The sequence below is a fragment of the Dermacentor albipictus genome, chromosome 9 (genome assembly GCF_038994185.2).
Source record: "Dermacentor albipictus isolate Rhodes 1998 colony chromosome 9, USDA_Dalb.pri_finalv2, whole genome shotgun sequence".
NCBI lineage: Eukaryota > Metazoa > Arthropoda > Arachnida > Ixodida > Ixodidae > Dermacentor > Dermacentor albipictus.
The window spans coordinates 69,679,524-69,695,900 of record NC_091829.1 but is presented as its reverse complement, the minus strand read 5'-3'; the positions used below and the strand labels follow the sequence as shown (position 1 = coordinate 69,695,900).

Sequence of the window (16,377 nt, the reverse complement as noted above, 5' to 3'; positions counted from 1 at the left end):
CTAATCGCGTGAAACTTAAGCAGAGTTGAGCGTAAACGACCCTCTGCTAACATTCTCTAATAATGCGCTGATCTTTCTACGTGGTTCAATTAGCGCGATACCATTTCAGGGAGACGCTTTCCCAATTAGATCCACTGTCTTATGGTTTTTCCGGTAGTTCTGGGGGAAAACAAAAGAAATAAACGACGCAACGACTGTTGGGGCCGCAGGCCAATGCAAGCCAAATCAAGCCAAGTCACCGCTCTGGGACTTGGGGCGTTTGGGAATTGCGCCAGAACTTCCCGATTACGACACATTGGTTTCGGCCAGACGACAAAGAAAATCGATTACGTGCTCCGAATGTAGTAAGTGGCAAATTCGATTGACCAACGTTGGGAAAGGCTCCGCTAAACGAAGCATGATTTCGTTTCGACCAGAAGACGGCGCAATTAACGAAGAACGAACGAAGGTGCACGAAAGTTCACGTGACGTACAACCGTCGAATGCAAAGGGATAGATGGTTCGTCCTTCGTGCTTCTCTTTCTGTTTTCATTACGTACCGTGAAAGTGCATCTCGGCGGACGACGAAGAAAGGGTTCTTTCCTCTCAGAGCCAGCGTATCCTTTTCTGTATCGACTTTCCGCGTTCCTGTAAGAAGTGTCCACAGAAACTTTGGCTCCGTTCGACGAGCCAAAGTGTTTATTGAGGTTTGTGTACGTGATCTGCAAAATAGCTTTGTCCTGGAGCTCGGGAAAAGTTTTTCTTTCGCTTCCCGGCATTCCACGGTGAACTTAGTTTTTGTTTCTGTAGCGTGAGTTACTGCCGCGGCCGCTACCGGCGGAATCGCTTTTCGGCCAAATTGAAGAAAACGATTGCGAAAAGTTTCTTTTCTTCGTTTCGCCACGCGAAAGGAAAACAAATGAACAGCTCGGGCATTGTGAGCAAGCGGACGAAACCCGCATACGCCGTCTGGTACGGCACTGCAGTGCAGACGGCCAAAGTAGCGAAAGAAACAGAAGGCCTTCTGGAAACGGGTGCAGACGACCGGAAGTTACGCGCAGTGACGCCAGCGACGCCTTGCAGGGAGGGCATTAGGCGCGCCGGTCACGTCGCCATTAAAACCCTTTTAGCGTACACCTTGTGCCCGGCGCGATCCCGATCTTTCCCCGCCTTTTGATCTTGTATTTTTGTCGACGCTATCACTGCTCGCGTCACATTTTTGTCGTCTGCTTTTCTCCCTTATACAGTATTTTGCCGTCTGCCCTTTGGTAGCTCGCGCACCTATTGTAGCGTGTTTTCTGCTTGTTTACGCGATCTCTATCGCCTGCCGTTCGCCTGTTCTGGTGCGCGCTTTGTTTTCTCCTCGCCGAAGTGATTCCTTCGCTGCAGCTGCTTCAGCTGGGCCGAGTCTGAACGCTTGCGTTTCACGTATACCGAACGCGCCGTCCATTCTCGCATCGGTGGCCATTTTGATAGAGAGCGAGAGCGAACGAGTTTTGGCAAGGCGGCTTTGCCCGCCGCGCGCCGGGAATACATACGACGCCATTTGCGGCACGGCTGTGTAACGCCTCCGAACGAAGATGCGAGGCGACGGGCCGTGCAGTGCGCGGACCGCTGAAGTGTGACGCCACCTCTCGGTTTCATTATTCATCACTCGACGCCCACCCGCCCGTTTTTCTCTTATCTTTCTGAGAACTGCGCGTCACTGATCTCGGGAGCAGTGATCGAGCGAATCTAGAAATAGCGCAGTCAGCGATCGCTACGAAAGTAGAAAAGACATGCGTTTCTTTTTTTCTTCATGGTGACAAGTAATTGCGTGCAATATGTGCAAGTCGTCGCTGTTGTATTCTTTTCGAAATTGTATACTTCACTTTGATAAAGCCTTGTATGCAATCAATACATTTACTCAATGCTGCTGTACATGTGTGCTTCAACTTATACGGCACCTGAACATGGCGAAATTGTTGGGGTGGTGTGTCGTGTCGATAGCTAGCAGCGGAACGGTAGAGGCTCGGCAGAATCGAGATGTAATTCACCGCGGTGTAACGAGCTGAAGCTCTTCGCTGCTGAGGTTGGCGCCATCTGGCGACGTGTTCTAAAGTTAGTTTGTTCCCTGCCGTGTGGTACTTGGCTGAACGAACGAAAGCTTTCTCAGAGGAAGTCTATGTACGAAGACTTCGGGCCAAGGCCACCCTTACATCATCCATAACTTGTGCCTGGGGTCAACCATGTGAAGACAATGTGCATGCAGTACCAGGTGCTCCGGTCCTGCGTCTCCAGAGGACGCCCGTCACTGGTACTTTGGACACGCTTTTACACAAACGGTCCGCGAAAATGTTTTTAGAGATGTGAAGTTGAGGTATGACCGACATGAGTATGAGCGATTGTACATGGAGACAGTACGTTCGGTAGGTCGCTTTTGTAGTATATATGCACGAAACTGGCTCCCACGCTTTCATATCATTTAGCACCCCCATTATGCCGCATGGCAACCCAGGCAAGTAAAGCAAACAAATACAAAAAACACTGAAGGCAGGCGGTCAAGAGGGCTTCCTTTTACGAGAATTCAGCACTACGGGCAAGGTCGGCGGCAAATGCTGCAATAACAGCCGTTCGCTTGTGAAACCTTGATGTCTGCTCTGCAACAGCCGGGTGATTTCTCCGCTCACTAGTGTGCATCCTGTCTTTCTCCGCGCAGTGCTGGACCTGGCTCGCCACTGGAGGCGTTCGGTGCAGCAGCCCCAGTCTCCGGCTTCAGCGCAGGCTGTGCTCATCAAGCCCTCGCCCTTCGACATTTCTTCCGAGGCGGCGGACGTCAACGAGGTGGAGACGACCTCTGTGCCATCGCTGCCGCCGAGGTGAAAAAACAACACACTCCGAAAACTCGCTGCCGTACGTGTGCAGGCTGCAGGAGATTTACCTGACGAGAAAAACAAACTGATAAAGAACAATAAGGCACGTGCAAACAAGCCTCTCAGTAACCGCAGCTGAACGCTCTCCACCGGTATGGTTGTGTACATGCTCCGCCGGAGTATGTACACAACAATACCGAACCATACAAGAACTCTCGGAAGTCGAGTTGAAACTTGGGACGAGCAGCTACGCCCATAAGAGTACTTGCCAGTCCTCACATTGTTCATAGAGTGAAGGCCTTTGCGAGTACTAAGAGTGCAGCGACGAAATGAGTAATACGCGCGCTGAAAAGTAGCGGCGACGCCCCGTTTGTTGGCGGTCAGCGCAGGCATCTGCGCGAAGGCATTGCCAAGAGCCCTCGCGCGATCCAGATAGCCTCCTCTCGCATTCCGCTGAACTCGTTAGGCGCAAACCCGGCAACCACCGGTGTTGCGGGGCGCCCGAACAACCGACGCGGAATGCGATAGAATGCGAGCGCCCGACGCTCCACCTACCGCGCGCTTCGCTACTGCCCCTGCCATCCCCCTCGGTCTCCTTCTCGCAGGCTTTCACCTTCTTCCCCCCCATCTCCTTATAACTCTTCTGCCCGTGTCAGCATGCTCCCTCTTTTTGTCTCCTCCACATCATCGTATCTTTTTTTCGCTTGACCTATGCCTTCGTGCGATCCACTACGTGAATCACCCGTTTCCCGGTTCTAATCATTTATCTCCCTCTCACTCGTCTCTTACTTCCGGTGGCAGGGTAGTGTCCGCACTGGCTCACGAAGCCTCCTTGTCATATGTGCCTCCGAGATGGCTAACCATGAAAATTTTTACTCGAGATAGTAAGTTAAGCCTTCCGCGGCTTCGTGACGGGCTCTTGTCCGAAGCCTCTTGTGTGTCATATGTCTAATCACGCATAGAGGAACGCGGGGAAAAAGAACGCGAACGTGCGTGTCGAAATGTATCGGGGGCAACAGCCGTTTTTCCTTTTTTCGCCTGAGCGAAAGCTCCGACGAGGAAAAAAAGACGCAACACATCACGCTGCAGCAAAGAAATTCCCGTGCTACCTGCACCTTGTTAGCCCAGCTTAATGAGTGTGCACCTGAAGTGCTGATAAATGAGCAGGAGCACCTATCCTTCAATGGCTCCATCTAAAAGTGGACATTAAAATTGTATTACCAGGTTTTTCCAGTCAACTTTGCGTTCAGGGTAGTTGTCGAGAGAGAGAGAGAAAGAGAGAGAGCAATTTATTTACGGAAAGGTGAAGAAGGTCAGGCTACGCTGTAGCTTACTCTCGCCTGCTACTCTTGTTAAGAATGGCGAGCTGCAAGGCAAAATTGCCACCCAATTACGACTGGGGGACAAGACGCGCATCCCCCACTCTCCGTCGCTGCAGCTAGGAGGCGTTCGAAGACGCGAGCTTTGTGCTGAAAACCGCCTCCATCCACCAGCCCCATCGCCGTTGTGACAGAACAAGTTCGGTGGGCGAACTATGGTGCCGGAGCTCTCCAGCGCGGACCTGATCTGCTACGCATGAGCAAGCTGCCGCGGGAAAGCAGTTTTTTGTTGCTTCCCACACGCCCTGACCGGGACGCAAGACAACGAGCTACCCACCTTTGGCTCCGATACTTCCCGGAACGGCACCCCTGTGTACGTAAACTGTTCTGCGGGGCGGCGGCAAGTTGACGATGGGTAAACGAACATTCGCCGCCTTGTATCGCCGGCGGACCGATTGTATAAAAACTGCTGTTGTGCGGATGCTCGACACACTTCTCTCGCGCAGTCATGTTGGACTGACACTCTTTTTCTCAAGCAGTCATGTTAGACTGATTTAAATCCTGTAAATAAACCCATATTCCTCGTACTCGATGAGAAGCATTTCTTCCCTTCATCAACGTCCTCAGCGTGGATAAGTTGGACGACGGCATGGGCCAGCTACCATCGAATTCATGCCGGACTCCAATCTTGGCAACGGATCTCGAGCGATGGGATTGAGCCCCCAATCCTGACACTCTGCAAAATTAAGGGACGATAAAAAGAAGGAGCGATGATGACAAGAGAAGGAATGACTTATATGCAAGTCCACTCATAGGCAGGGCTAAATGGCAATATAGATGGCAACAAATTAACAGCGCTAGCAAAAAACGCGCGTAACGAACGACAACGCAAGGCTAAAATTTAAAGCGAGCCGAAACGCTGATCCTGTGCTTTCCTTTCTCCTCGTCTTTTGCTAGAGCCGTTAATTGCTGTCCCTTAAGTCGCAGTCCTAGGCGAACAGTCTCGAGTATTTCCCGTGTCTTTCCATTCCCTCCTCTTCTACAGTATATCAGGTACCCTTCCCCTCCAGATTCCGTCGGAGTGCTCAACCTTTCTTCCTCGTTACACGCCACCCTCTAGCCTTAATTTCATCCTCTTCTCTCCCCCCTCTCTCTCTCTCTCTCTCTCTCTCTCTCAACCCCCGGGCGACGCCGCTCGCTGTTTCCGTCCTTCGCGCGTCTAGGAATATTCGTCGCACCCCCGAAACCGCGCGAGCGTCACCGCTTTGGGAATCTCGTCGCCACGCGAAGCGCGCGACGACGCGAGACAGCTGCCTAACCGACTACGGCAGCGTCGTCCGCCGCGATGCCGAAAAAAGGACGGTTTCCCGCGCGTCCGCGACAACCGACGAGCGAAGCAAGCAGTGCAAAGATCTTTCTCCGCTCCACCGAGGCCTTTTCTCGCTCCTCCCCTGCGAGACGGGCACCAGGCTGCAGCGCGATCCTCATAGCCCGGCTGTTTAGGAACAGCAGAAGCGAGCGGCGTAGGCGTAGGTGGGGATACCGTACGTTTCTTTATACTAGGGGCATGGAGCGTCCGCGTTTCCGAACTCTTTGCTGTCGCCAGTGCGATGGAGACAAAACAGCGCGAACAAAGGAACAAAATGAGGGCGCGCGAGTGCAACTCGAGTGTTATGCGGTACACTTGTTAAGTTTGTGCGCATGTTATTATTTCACTTACGTGCGACTATAGAGTCGTGTGGGATCATATTAAAATGGCGGTGTCGTGCGACTGTGCCAGATATCTGTAGAACGTGTTTGATATGTTGATGCCCGTGGTAACACTACTAGTGACTGGTGTTAAAGTTGTATGTGGTGCTTACTGCAATTTTTCAGCTCGTTTTCTTCTTTTATTTTTCTTTCCTGAGTAGTGCGTGGAACTTTGGGATAGCCAGCACGATATAAATCTGTCTTACAATTTTTTTCTGCTTTATTGAGAAAAAGAAGCGCCATGAAATAACAGGTTAGCGTCGACTCTCAGCTGAGTAACTTATGGAAAATCGCTCGTAGGAGACATGCAAAGGAAACGCCAAGGAAAACATAACCAGGACCATAATTCGCACCGATTATCGCGATTGGCATAAACATACTGATATTCCCGAAAAGAAGCATCAGCTAAGAAGGTTAACTTACGCCAGATGAACGTATAACGCATGCTTCCGGAACACGAGAAAGTCAGCATTAATGGGAACGCAGTCTTTGTAATAAGCCAGACAGACCCAGAACTCCCACGCTGCCTCCTTGTTCCCATGTAAGATATGGTCAGCGCCTTCTCGAGACTAGCTCATCAGTAAGCAAAGTTTGCAAGGCATTCAAAATGAACGAGACACTAAGTCTAGTATATTTTGATACCAGTTAAAAAAAGAAAGCGCCCACAAGTATTCAAATATACCTTGAAATCTGTGACGTTGTGCTAACGTTACCTGCTCTGCCGGTGCCAGCGGTAGATTCATTACGGGAAACTTTTCGTTTCGTTCGCTGCAATCACAACTGCACTTGTCCCGCCAAATAATATGCAAATGGAATTCCATTAAAGCTATTTACAGTGACATGAACGCAAAAAAAAATGTCGCTGTATTAGCAATTTACCGTTGTACAACACCAATAACGTAATTATTACCGGGAGAATAAACTTGGTAAGCCAGGAAAGAAAGAAAAACCAGTGGCGAAGACGGCTCGTCGTTTCCGCAAAACAATTCTGCGACATCATAGATTTCGACAAAGTATGCTCGGCCCTTGCTTTTTTTTTTTTTCGGCTAAGATGAACCACGTTGTATCTTTAAGCATTTAACAGTTGAAACTTGAGGAATTTCGAGAACATTTGATGAGCTTGCACGGCCTAAAATTTAAAAAAAAAACTATTTAAAATCCGCGACGTCACATTGACGTGCCGGCACTTGGGTTTCAGCACGAGAACCAAGAAATGTAACTGTGACGTTCTCTCCTCTAGTTAAACAACATATTACTGCGAAATTAACAGAAATATAGCTTTGAAAGAACGCTTTATCAGTTAAATAGATGAGGTGGTTCTCTATTTATTGTCTCTTTAAACCAAGTTAAATATAGCTTGGCGTTGTTCCTTGATTTACTCTGAATTTTGTAACGTAAGCAAGCGCGGATGGTTGTAGGTCCACGGGGAACCACAATCGTGATGAGTTGCGCACTGCGAAGTCGTTTCTGTATTCTCTAAAGACTCTAAAACTCTAAAGTTCTAAAGTTCTAAAACTCTGTAGTCTCTAAAGTCTCTAAAGCGAGACTTCGCTAATAGCTTCAGCGTGCGAGCGCCTGACCGTGGGTCTACGTGTCGTTTGTGTGTTTGTGCAATCGGTGTGCGTAGTATAACTATCATTCACCGCCTGAATCGGCATGTGCCAGTTCACCAACCAACACCTCCAGCTTCTCAGTAAAGTCAGCATGCCTCTCCAATCCTGTCTCTTAGGCTTAGCGTCTGTCATTCCTCGCCAGAATCAGCGTGCCCCAGCTCATGAGCCAACACCTCCATCTTCTCAGTAAAGTCAGCATGCCTCTCTAATGCGGCTCTCTTAGGCATATCGTCTGCTACTCTGCTACTATCGCGAAAATGACGGTAGTCGCGCTCCAAGCACGCGGTGTTCTTGCCCCCGGCTGGCGTCAGCGCCACAGATCGGCCGCCGCTGTTCATTGCACCCGCGAGCTGCAGCCGAGAGCAACGGGACACTTCGCGTCTCTTCGTGTGCGCCGCTCGTCCTTTCAAGGAGCAGGATCGTCGGAGCAGGAGCGAAATATCCCGCGACAGCTGCGAAGCTCCTTCGCCGCACATCGCGGCATCCCGCGCATAGCCCGGGCCTGTTCTATCTTCTGATATCCCCGTCTTTTCTTTTCTCTTTTTTTTTTCGTTAAGAAAGCTTCTTTTCCGTCTCGCTTGCTTTTCCCTCGCTCTCCGCCTCCTCTTTCTGCCTGTCACCGCCTCTCCCGCTCGGCCTCGTGTTCGTATCGCCGTTTCTTTAGTTGAGTACGCCACGCCACTCACACTGCGGAGCTTTGCAATTTAATTTCAGCACATTTACTAGTACGTCTTGCGTGCATACACACATATACTGTGCGCGTAAGAACATGACGCGTGATCGTCTGCTCGCTTACGTCTGCCGGCACCTCCGACGTGTTTTGCTCGAGTTTTGCACGTTCTCGTGTACCGTTTACCCCCACTCGGTCCAATACAAACGTCTGCGCTTGCTTCGTCTTCTCCGTCGCTTTGTTTGTTGCGCGTTTTACGTTTTCTCAACCCTGCCCTATTCTGCGTTTCTTTCGCTCCGTCTGCTTTCCGTGCTCGTCACTTCCAATCTTTCGTCTGCTTCCTCTCAGCGTTGTCGGCTGCTTCTCTCTCGGTTGTCGTCTGGCGCTAGCGCCTTCATTCCTAATTTCGCTCCGTTGTCTGCTCGTCTGCTTTCCTGTTCTCGCGCTCAAACTCCCTGCAGCCGAGCACACTTTTGTTCTTCCGTTTGCTCATTTGTTTTATTTGATTTTGTCGCGCGTCCCTGTCGCTGTCTTTCTTATTCTTCCGCGCCCGTGTCATCGGGTTCTTCGGTTCCCCGCGTCTCCTGTGTCGCGGTGTTCTTGTGTTTTTCTCCCCTCTTCCGGCAGAGCAACCCTGCTCTCCCGTTTCTTCCGAGATCCCATTCCTTCCTATATATCGCCGGCAATATTCCCCGGGTGCCGGTATTATTGTCTCGCGCCTCGCGAGCTCTTTGATTGGCCGCTCGGGGTCTCGCCTAACCGTCTGTCGTCTGCTTTCGTTCGTGCAGACGATCCTCGGTCGTTTCGAGTTCCCCCCTTTTGTTCACTTTTGCCGCTTGGCGTCGGGCAGTGCTATTCTCCATATGTCACGTGGCCTTTTTTTTTGCTTATCTATATATGCTAGTCGCAAACTATGTCGTATTTGCCGCGGCTTTCAGCGAATCGCCCCAGATAAGCCGTAGCTCGCAGGAGGGGTCTTCTTTGGTGAGCGTGCGCCCACCAAAGGGGCACCTGCGTTGACGGCGTTCGGATCGTAATTCTTGTCATTAAGCTCAGGGGATATTTTTCTTCGTTATCCGAGATCTCGATCAATAACAATCTTGGCTGTTGACCGGAGCTTCGCCTGCGCCATCAGCGCTTGCCTTGTTCCTCTATTACGTGCTATCACCCATTGCGTTTTCTGTGGCTCTGTCGCCGTTCAACGCGCAATTGGAGCATTTGTGCACCTGAAGTAACGCTTGTACGGAGCATCCTACGAGAAAATAAATTTGTCACGTGTTAAAGAGATAGGGAGAGAGAAACAAAGAACAGGCAGGGATGTTAACCAGAAAAATATCGGTTTGCTACCCTACCCGGGAGAAGATGGTTTTATAAAAAAGGTAGGAAGAGGGAAAATGAAGCATCAAAACGGAGATTGCCGCTCGAAATTGAGACAATTCAAGCGGCACACGCCACTGTCAGGTTTTGCGCAACTGATAGTAAGTGAGTGAGTGAATAAACTTTTATTGTAGGTCCGGCGAGGACGCGAACTCGTCGCGCACCCGGCTAGTCCCACGTAGGGACCGGCAGGTCTAGCCCACCGGCCCGGTCGCGGGCACGCCGGACAGCCAGGATTTGCTTTTCTAGAGCGGGGCTACGCAGAAGCGAGTCCCACTCCTCCTTGATGAACTTGGGGTATGTCGACCCGCACTCCCAGAGCATGTGGGGTAGAGTGGAGGTCTGGCCGCAGGACGGGCAGGCGTCGTCGCGATACACGTCGGGGTAAGCCTCGTGGAGAGCGGACAGACACGGATATGTGCTGGTCTGTAGGAGCCTAAGCGAAACGGCTTGCGCCCTATTCAACTTGGGGTGAGGGGGTGGAAAGACCCTTCTGGACATGTAGAAATATTTAATAATCTCGTTGTGAGTAGCAGGAGCGTCCCTGTGACCGTAGATAGGAGGGGAGTCAGTGCTCCTTATAGAGGAAGCGCGGTCGGTGAAGTCACGCGCAGCCTCGTGGGCAGACTCATTGAGGTTCGGGGGAGCACCCTCGATCGATCCTACGTGTGCGGGAAACCAGTGAATTGAATGGTTTGCGAGAGCATGTGGACTCGAGCCGCTAAGAAGACGAAGAGCTTCCTTGGCGATGCAACCCTTTTGAAAAGCCCTAACTGCCGTTTTGGAGTCACTATATATTTCGGACCCACGACCGTCTAGCAGGGCGAGGGCGATGGCGACTGGGTCTGAAGTGCGAATCGAGGCGCTATTGGAAATGTTTCCGCTCGAGTCGACCACAACGACGGCAAAGGTCTTCCCGTCACTGTACTCCGCAGCGTCGACGAAGCTTGCGCTAATGTCGTGTTGCTTGATCTGTTTGAGGATGGCGGCTGCTCTGGCCTTGCGTCGGCCCTCGTTGTGGACGAGATGGACGTTTCGGGGCACAGGGGCCACTACGAACTTGTCTCGAATGCACCTAGGGATCGGGGTACTGACCATCGAGAATTCCGCAGGGTGGTAACCCAGCTCTTCCAGAATGCGTTTACCTGCCGCTGTGGTGGCCAGGCGACTGAGTTGCGTGCGTTCTTGGGCTTCGGCAATCTCCTCGGCGGTGTTATGTACCCCCAGCTTCAAGAGATCCTCGGTATGGGTCCTGATGGGTAGCCCGAGAGCCCTCTTGACTATCTTGCGGATAAGAACGTTGAGCTTGTCTCGCTCCGCTCTGAGCCTGTTGTGCATAGAAATCGTGTACGTGAGGTGGCAGAGTACGAAGGCATTGATCAGCCTGAGAAGATTGCTTTCCTTCATGCCTCGATGCCGGTTTGCGATTCTGCGAACTAGGCGGAAAGCGTTGTCCGTCTTTGCGATAATCTTGCGCAGAGCAGTTCCGTTTCCGCCGTTGAATTCGACAAACATGCCCAGGACCCGAATAACGTCGACCCTGGGTATCACCCCCCCGTCACAAGTGCGAAGTCTGATGCTGCTTTCAGAGACTGGTTTCCAATCTTTGGGTCTGCCTCCCTTCTCTTTTCTGTAAAGTAGCAGCTCCGACTTGGCGGGGGAGCATCGAAGTCCGGTAGGGCGGAGATACTCCTCGATCACGTCAATCGCCTCCTGCATGGCTTCTTCGACTCTGCCCTCGCAGCCGCGGGAGCAGCATATGGTGATGTCATCGGCGTAAATGGTGTGCTTGACGTCCTCGACGCGCGCCAACCTCTCCGAAAGACCAACCATACAGATGTTAAACAATGTTGGGGAGATGACGGCGCCCTGAGGAGTGCCCCGCCCTCCGAGGGGCACATCTTCGGAGCGGAAGTCTCCAATGCGAAGCTTGGCCTTCCTGTCAGTTAGAAAAGAGCTGACTTAGTTGTGGAATCTGGAACCGAGACCCAGGTCTGAAATGGTCTTGACGATGAAGGTGTGGAGCACGTTGTCGAAAGCCTTCTCGAGATCCAGACCGAGCAGAGCCTTGACGTCTCTGGAACGGCCATCCACAATCTGATGCTTGATTAGTTTCATGGCATCCTGCGTTGAGAGTCCGGCACGGAAGCCGATCATGTTGTAAGTGTAAACCTCGTTGTCTTCGAGGTACCCGTTAAGCCTGTTGAGGACGACGCGCTCCATGACCTTGCCGACGCAGGAGGTCAGAGAAATCGGCCTCAAGTTGTCGATGTTCGGGGCCTTGCCGGGCTTGGGAATGAGCACCGTGCAGGCCGTCTTCCATTCTGCAGGTACAATGCCGCTCTTCCAGGAGTCGTTTATCTTGTCGGTCAGAAAGACAATCGACGTGTCGTCGAGGTTCCTCAACATTCTGTTGGTGACTCCGTCCCGACCCGGCGCAGACTTGCGGTTGAGCACGAAGATGGCCTGTCTGACCTCGGCAATGGAGAAGTCTTCATCCAGCTCGGGTCGTGGAGGGCCTCGGTAGTCCGGTAGTTGGGTCGACGGATCTCCGTCGCGATGGACAGGCAGGTACTTCTGTACGAGTTTTGCGACGAGTTCATCGACCGTGTTAGACCTGGTGGCTTCGTGAAGGGCCCGGGCCAAAGTATGCCTTTGATTTGACTTCGAGCCGCTTTCACCGAGAAGGTGCTTCAGCATACCCCAGGATTTGCCGTTGCGCATCTGTCCGTCGATGGATTCGCAGAGCTCGTCCCACTACTGCTGGCATAGCGCCTTGCAGTGGTCTTTGATGACCTTGTTGAGCTCCGAAATCTTCTTTCGGAGTCTGCGATTGAGCCTTTGACCCTTCCATCGGCGGAGCATGGCGGTTTTGGCCTCGATCAGGTGGGCTAGTCTGCTGTCCATCCGCTCGACGTCGAGATCTGTTTCCACCTTCTTGGTGGCCGCGGAAGCGTCGGTCCGGATGCCTTCACACCATTCTTCGAGAGTGGCAGGTGCCCTGGCTCTCCCGGGTTCATCACGAATCCTGCGAAAATGGTCCCAATCTATGAACGTGAATTCCCTAACCCTACTCCGAGACACCTTGAAGTTGGTCTCGAGAATGTAGTGGTCGCTGCCGAACTCCATGGCGGTGTTCTCCCAACCCACGTCCTCGACGTTCCACACGAAGGCGAGGTCGCGTGTCGAGTCCCGGGTGATGGAGTTGCCAATGCGCGTAGGAAAATTCTTGTCAGTGACCAGAGTGAGGTCCATCTCGTTCGCGTCTTGCCACAGGTTTCGCCCCTTGGTAGTGTCGTAGACGTAACCCCAGATGCCACATGGTGCGTTGAAGTCGCCGACGACGACGAAAGGTCGAGGGCCGGCCAAGTCGGTCGCCTTCTTGAGAATGGTCTTGAACTGCTGGCGCGAGTCTCTGGGGTTGCTATATACATTGAGGACGAACACGCTGTTTCTGCGCTGATTCTGCTGCGGAACGTCGAGCAGGATCTCAACCATGACATATTCGATTCTACCACTCGCCAGCTTGAGGTCGTGGGTGATGTGAGTTAGCCGTTTATCGATCAAGGTGCAAATCCCTCGCCCCCCGGGCCGGCCCGACACGGCCCTGTATCCCTGGAGCGAGGCTGCGGAGATTAATGTTTCTTGGAGAGCAATGGCGTGAGGTTTCGCAGAGAAAGACCTGAAAAACTGCTGCAGAGGGGCTTTTTTGTTAGAATACCCTCTGCAGTTCCATACTGATAGTAGGATATTATTGTCAATGATTGTAAATCTTGTGAATCTCTGTAAATCATTGAGCTATATAAGAGTGAAACTAGTGCAAGACTGTTTACCTTTGTCACTCGGCCAGTTACTGTGCAGCAATATACCGTTGTTTTGAGAGATAAGTATTTTAGTCAGGGTCGAAGTTTATTCGCGACTAAAATTATTTTCTAATGCAGGCCCTGCTAAACGTTAGGTAAACATTTAAAGCAACGGCTGCTAAAAACTCCTTTGCCAGCTTGTAAATTCTACTGAAGTGCTTCGTATTCTCCAGGAGATGCTGAACTCGAAAGGAGGAAAGCATAATCGTTGGAATTTATCGTACAAAAGCAACACTTTGCAACAGATGAACTGAAGCCTGCAGATACAAAAATTGTCATCTGTGAGAAGATATAACCGGACACTACGGGAAAATTCGACAGCGGCAAAGAAGACCTCTGGACCGACAGAATCCACGTCTTAACGATTAACGCCACTCGCGACCATTCACATATATTCGTTATCTTTCTTTGTTGGTGTTCCTATCTGCCTACAAATTTTTGCCGGCTCCAAATAAAGCAACTTTTTTGATACACTACAATGTCGGCACCCCTCTATTTTTGCGCAGTTTGCCGTTATGCCAAGATGCTGTCTCGGTTTAGCACATTTGTTAATACCTGCCAGGTCTCTTCGGCTACACTGATACGGTCAAAGGCGCCCATTTGAAGACGTCTATGCTCCTTCAAAATGACCATAGTCTTCAGTGTTAAGCACAGTGAGCGCGCTCCTTAATTTGTAAGCTCACGGACCACGCGAGTTAGCGTCGACGGCACGACGCAGTTAATCATGCTAACAGAAATGCACGAAGTTGCCCCTGTAGCGCTAACTATTAGTCCAACTGTAGCCGCCATGTTTTTCAGATCAAGCAATTTTTTTTCCTCTCCGCCATCGACTCAGCTCAAGCCTCTCCGATGCACTCATCTCAGCCAACGAAAGTAATTTGTGCCGTCGGAACATCCATCACATAATTTTGACAGCTTTGCGCTGCGTATGATTTCTGGCATTATAAGTGCACCTCGGTTCATTTTTTCCCCCATGTCTGATGCCGATCATGGGGCGGCAGCAGCAGCAATTGTGCGCGCAGACGTAGCTCCATCGGGTCGTTATTTTATTCGCTAAACATTTCCTCTCTTTCCTGTTTCACTAGTTTGACCAAGAGGCCCTTTCTTTCCCTAGTCCTCCCTGTTATCCCCCACCACGTCCTTATCTGTAATTGCTTCATCCATCCTGGTCTCAAGACGGTGCATGGTTCATATTTCAAGGCCCGCACGAGAATTGGCTTCGTTTCTCAACCTATACAGGCTTGGCTCTTTCGATAAGCCGTGTCTCGTTTCGGCATGCGCTCCGCAGCTTATGCAAATAAGTAAGCTGAACTCTGCGTATGCGATCGTAAACATGCCAACCGCCGCATGACTCAGCGTTCTTAATTTTGTGGTTAGCTCGCGCTCTGATTGCGCATATATTATCAGTAGCGTCCTTTGTTTTCGGGTTAAAACTCCATAACTGCCGATATTTTTTGTTTTCTTTTTTTTTTAGCCCCGGACTTAAATTTGTGACGATGGGTTTAACCCCGAAGTTTTCACTTTCGTAAAAGATGACAAATGCAGGTGCCACGAGACTGATGAACGCTGCCCGCATATTGTGAGCAAGGGGTCAAGATATATTGCGTCATCATTATTATTATTCAATTAAGAGTACGGTATGAATGCCTCGTTTTCTTGAATTACGGTACACATTGAAAAAAGGGCGTCTTGATTTGTCTAGTTGGCGTTTCCTTATATCTGTTGCGAGAACGTATACTGGGAAACAATAGAATAGGACAAATGAATGTTGTCCTGAACTAAGCCTCGTTTTCTTGTTTACAGCACAAGCTCAAGCAGGCATCTGTAAAAAAAAGTTATATATTCCGCGTCCGCCGGCCTTGAGCGAAGGAAAACTTGTTGCTTTTCATTTTTTTCAGTAACCCCGTTTATACGAATGCGACAGCGAGCGCACTGTATCGCATTACTCGCGCGTCGCCTGCATGTGAACGGCGACAGTCCGCTGGGAAGCGAGTTAACGCAGAGCTGACCCCGTTCTGCATTGGTGAGCGGTAGCTGTGATTTTCCCAAGAACGGTATGCATTCCAAGAAAGGTGTCTTGATTTGTCTAGCTGGCGTTCCCGTAAATTTGTTGCAAGAACGCATACTGGCAAGCAATAAAGCAGTACGACAACAGAGCTTTAGTCAAGGGCACCGCAGTCCTAGGATGGACAGACAAATGCACCTAATGCGCATGGAAATGTGCGCACGTCAATAAGGACTTGTAAGATAAGGAACGACATTACACTTGTTGCGAAGTATGTGCGTGTGCACTAATTTCTGTACTTTATTCATTTCATTCTTGCCTTTCTTAAATAATTGCAGTGAAACTAGTATATCAGGGAATACAAATCCCGTATCTATTTGTTGTTCTTGTTGATGTGGTTTCCTTTAAGTTCATTGAACGCGTAAGAACGAGGATATTTAGAGATGAGTTTGTCAGATGACTTGCGAGCAGCTCTATTTGCCGTTACTTGTTTCAGTTAATTGTTTCGCTGGTTTAAATATAGTTTATCTGTGTGCAGAGAGAGGCTATTCCTTGTGTTGATCGATTGTAAATGGCACCAGAAAGATCGTGAACTTTGGGATGCCTTTCGATCAGCTAAACCACCGATTTCTCCCCGGTTTTTTTTTTACATCTAATTTTGACATCTAAAATTCAAAAATATATGTATATGTACATATATCAAATCTGAAAACGAAGGACCCTAATTATAGGAGGCAATCTTAATTTGCGCAGTCTTCAGTAGTTCTCCTTCAGTATTTATTCCCCTTTCGGTTTCTATTTTTCTGCTGTGACCTATCTTAAGTACAGTCTCTGGGTTTTCTTTTATATCTGAGATAAGGCGGCCCTTCGGAGGCCTCTTTCTTGCGCGACCCCGACATTTAATGATCGACACAAGCGACAACAACCCGTGCTACCAACGACCAGGCGAT

The 16,377-nt window shown here is 50.4% G+C and overlaps 1 protein-coding gene across 2 annotated transcripts in view; it reads left to right on the top strand.

The window, feature by feature from the left end:
- LOC135908571 (tyrosine-protein kinase transmembrane receptor Ror-like) overlaps positions 1-16,377 on the top strand; it is a 351,625-nt gene that overhangs the window by 200,630 nt on the left and 134,618 nt on the right. For both annotated transcript variants that reach the window (XM_065440375.2, XM_070526426.1), the window contains one exon: positions 2,678-2,837. In XM_065440375.2, the coding sequence (XP_065296447.1) occupies positions 2,678-2,837 (160 nt within the window). The remainder of the gene's footprint in view (positions 1-2,677; positions 2,838-16,377) is intronic.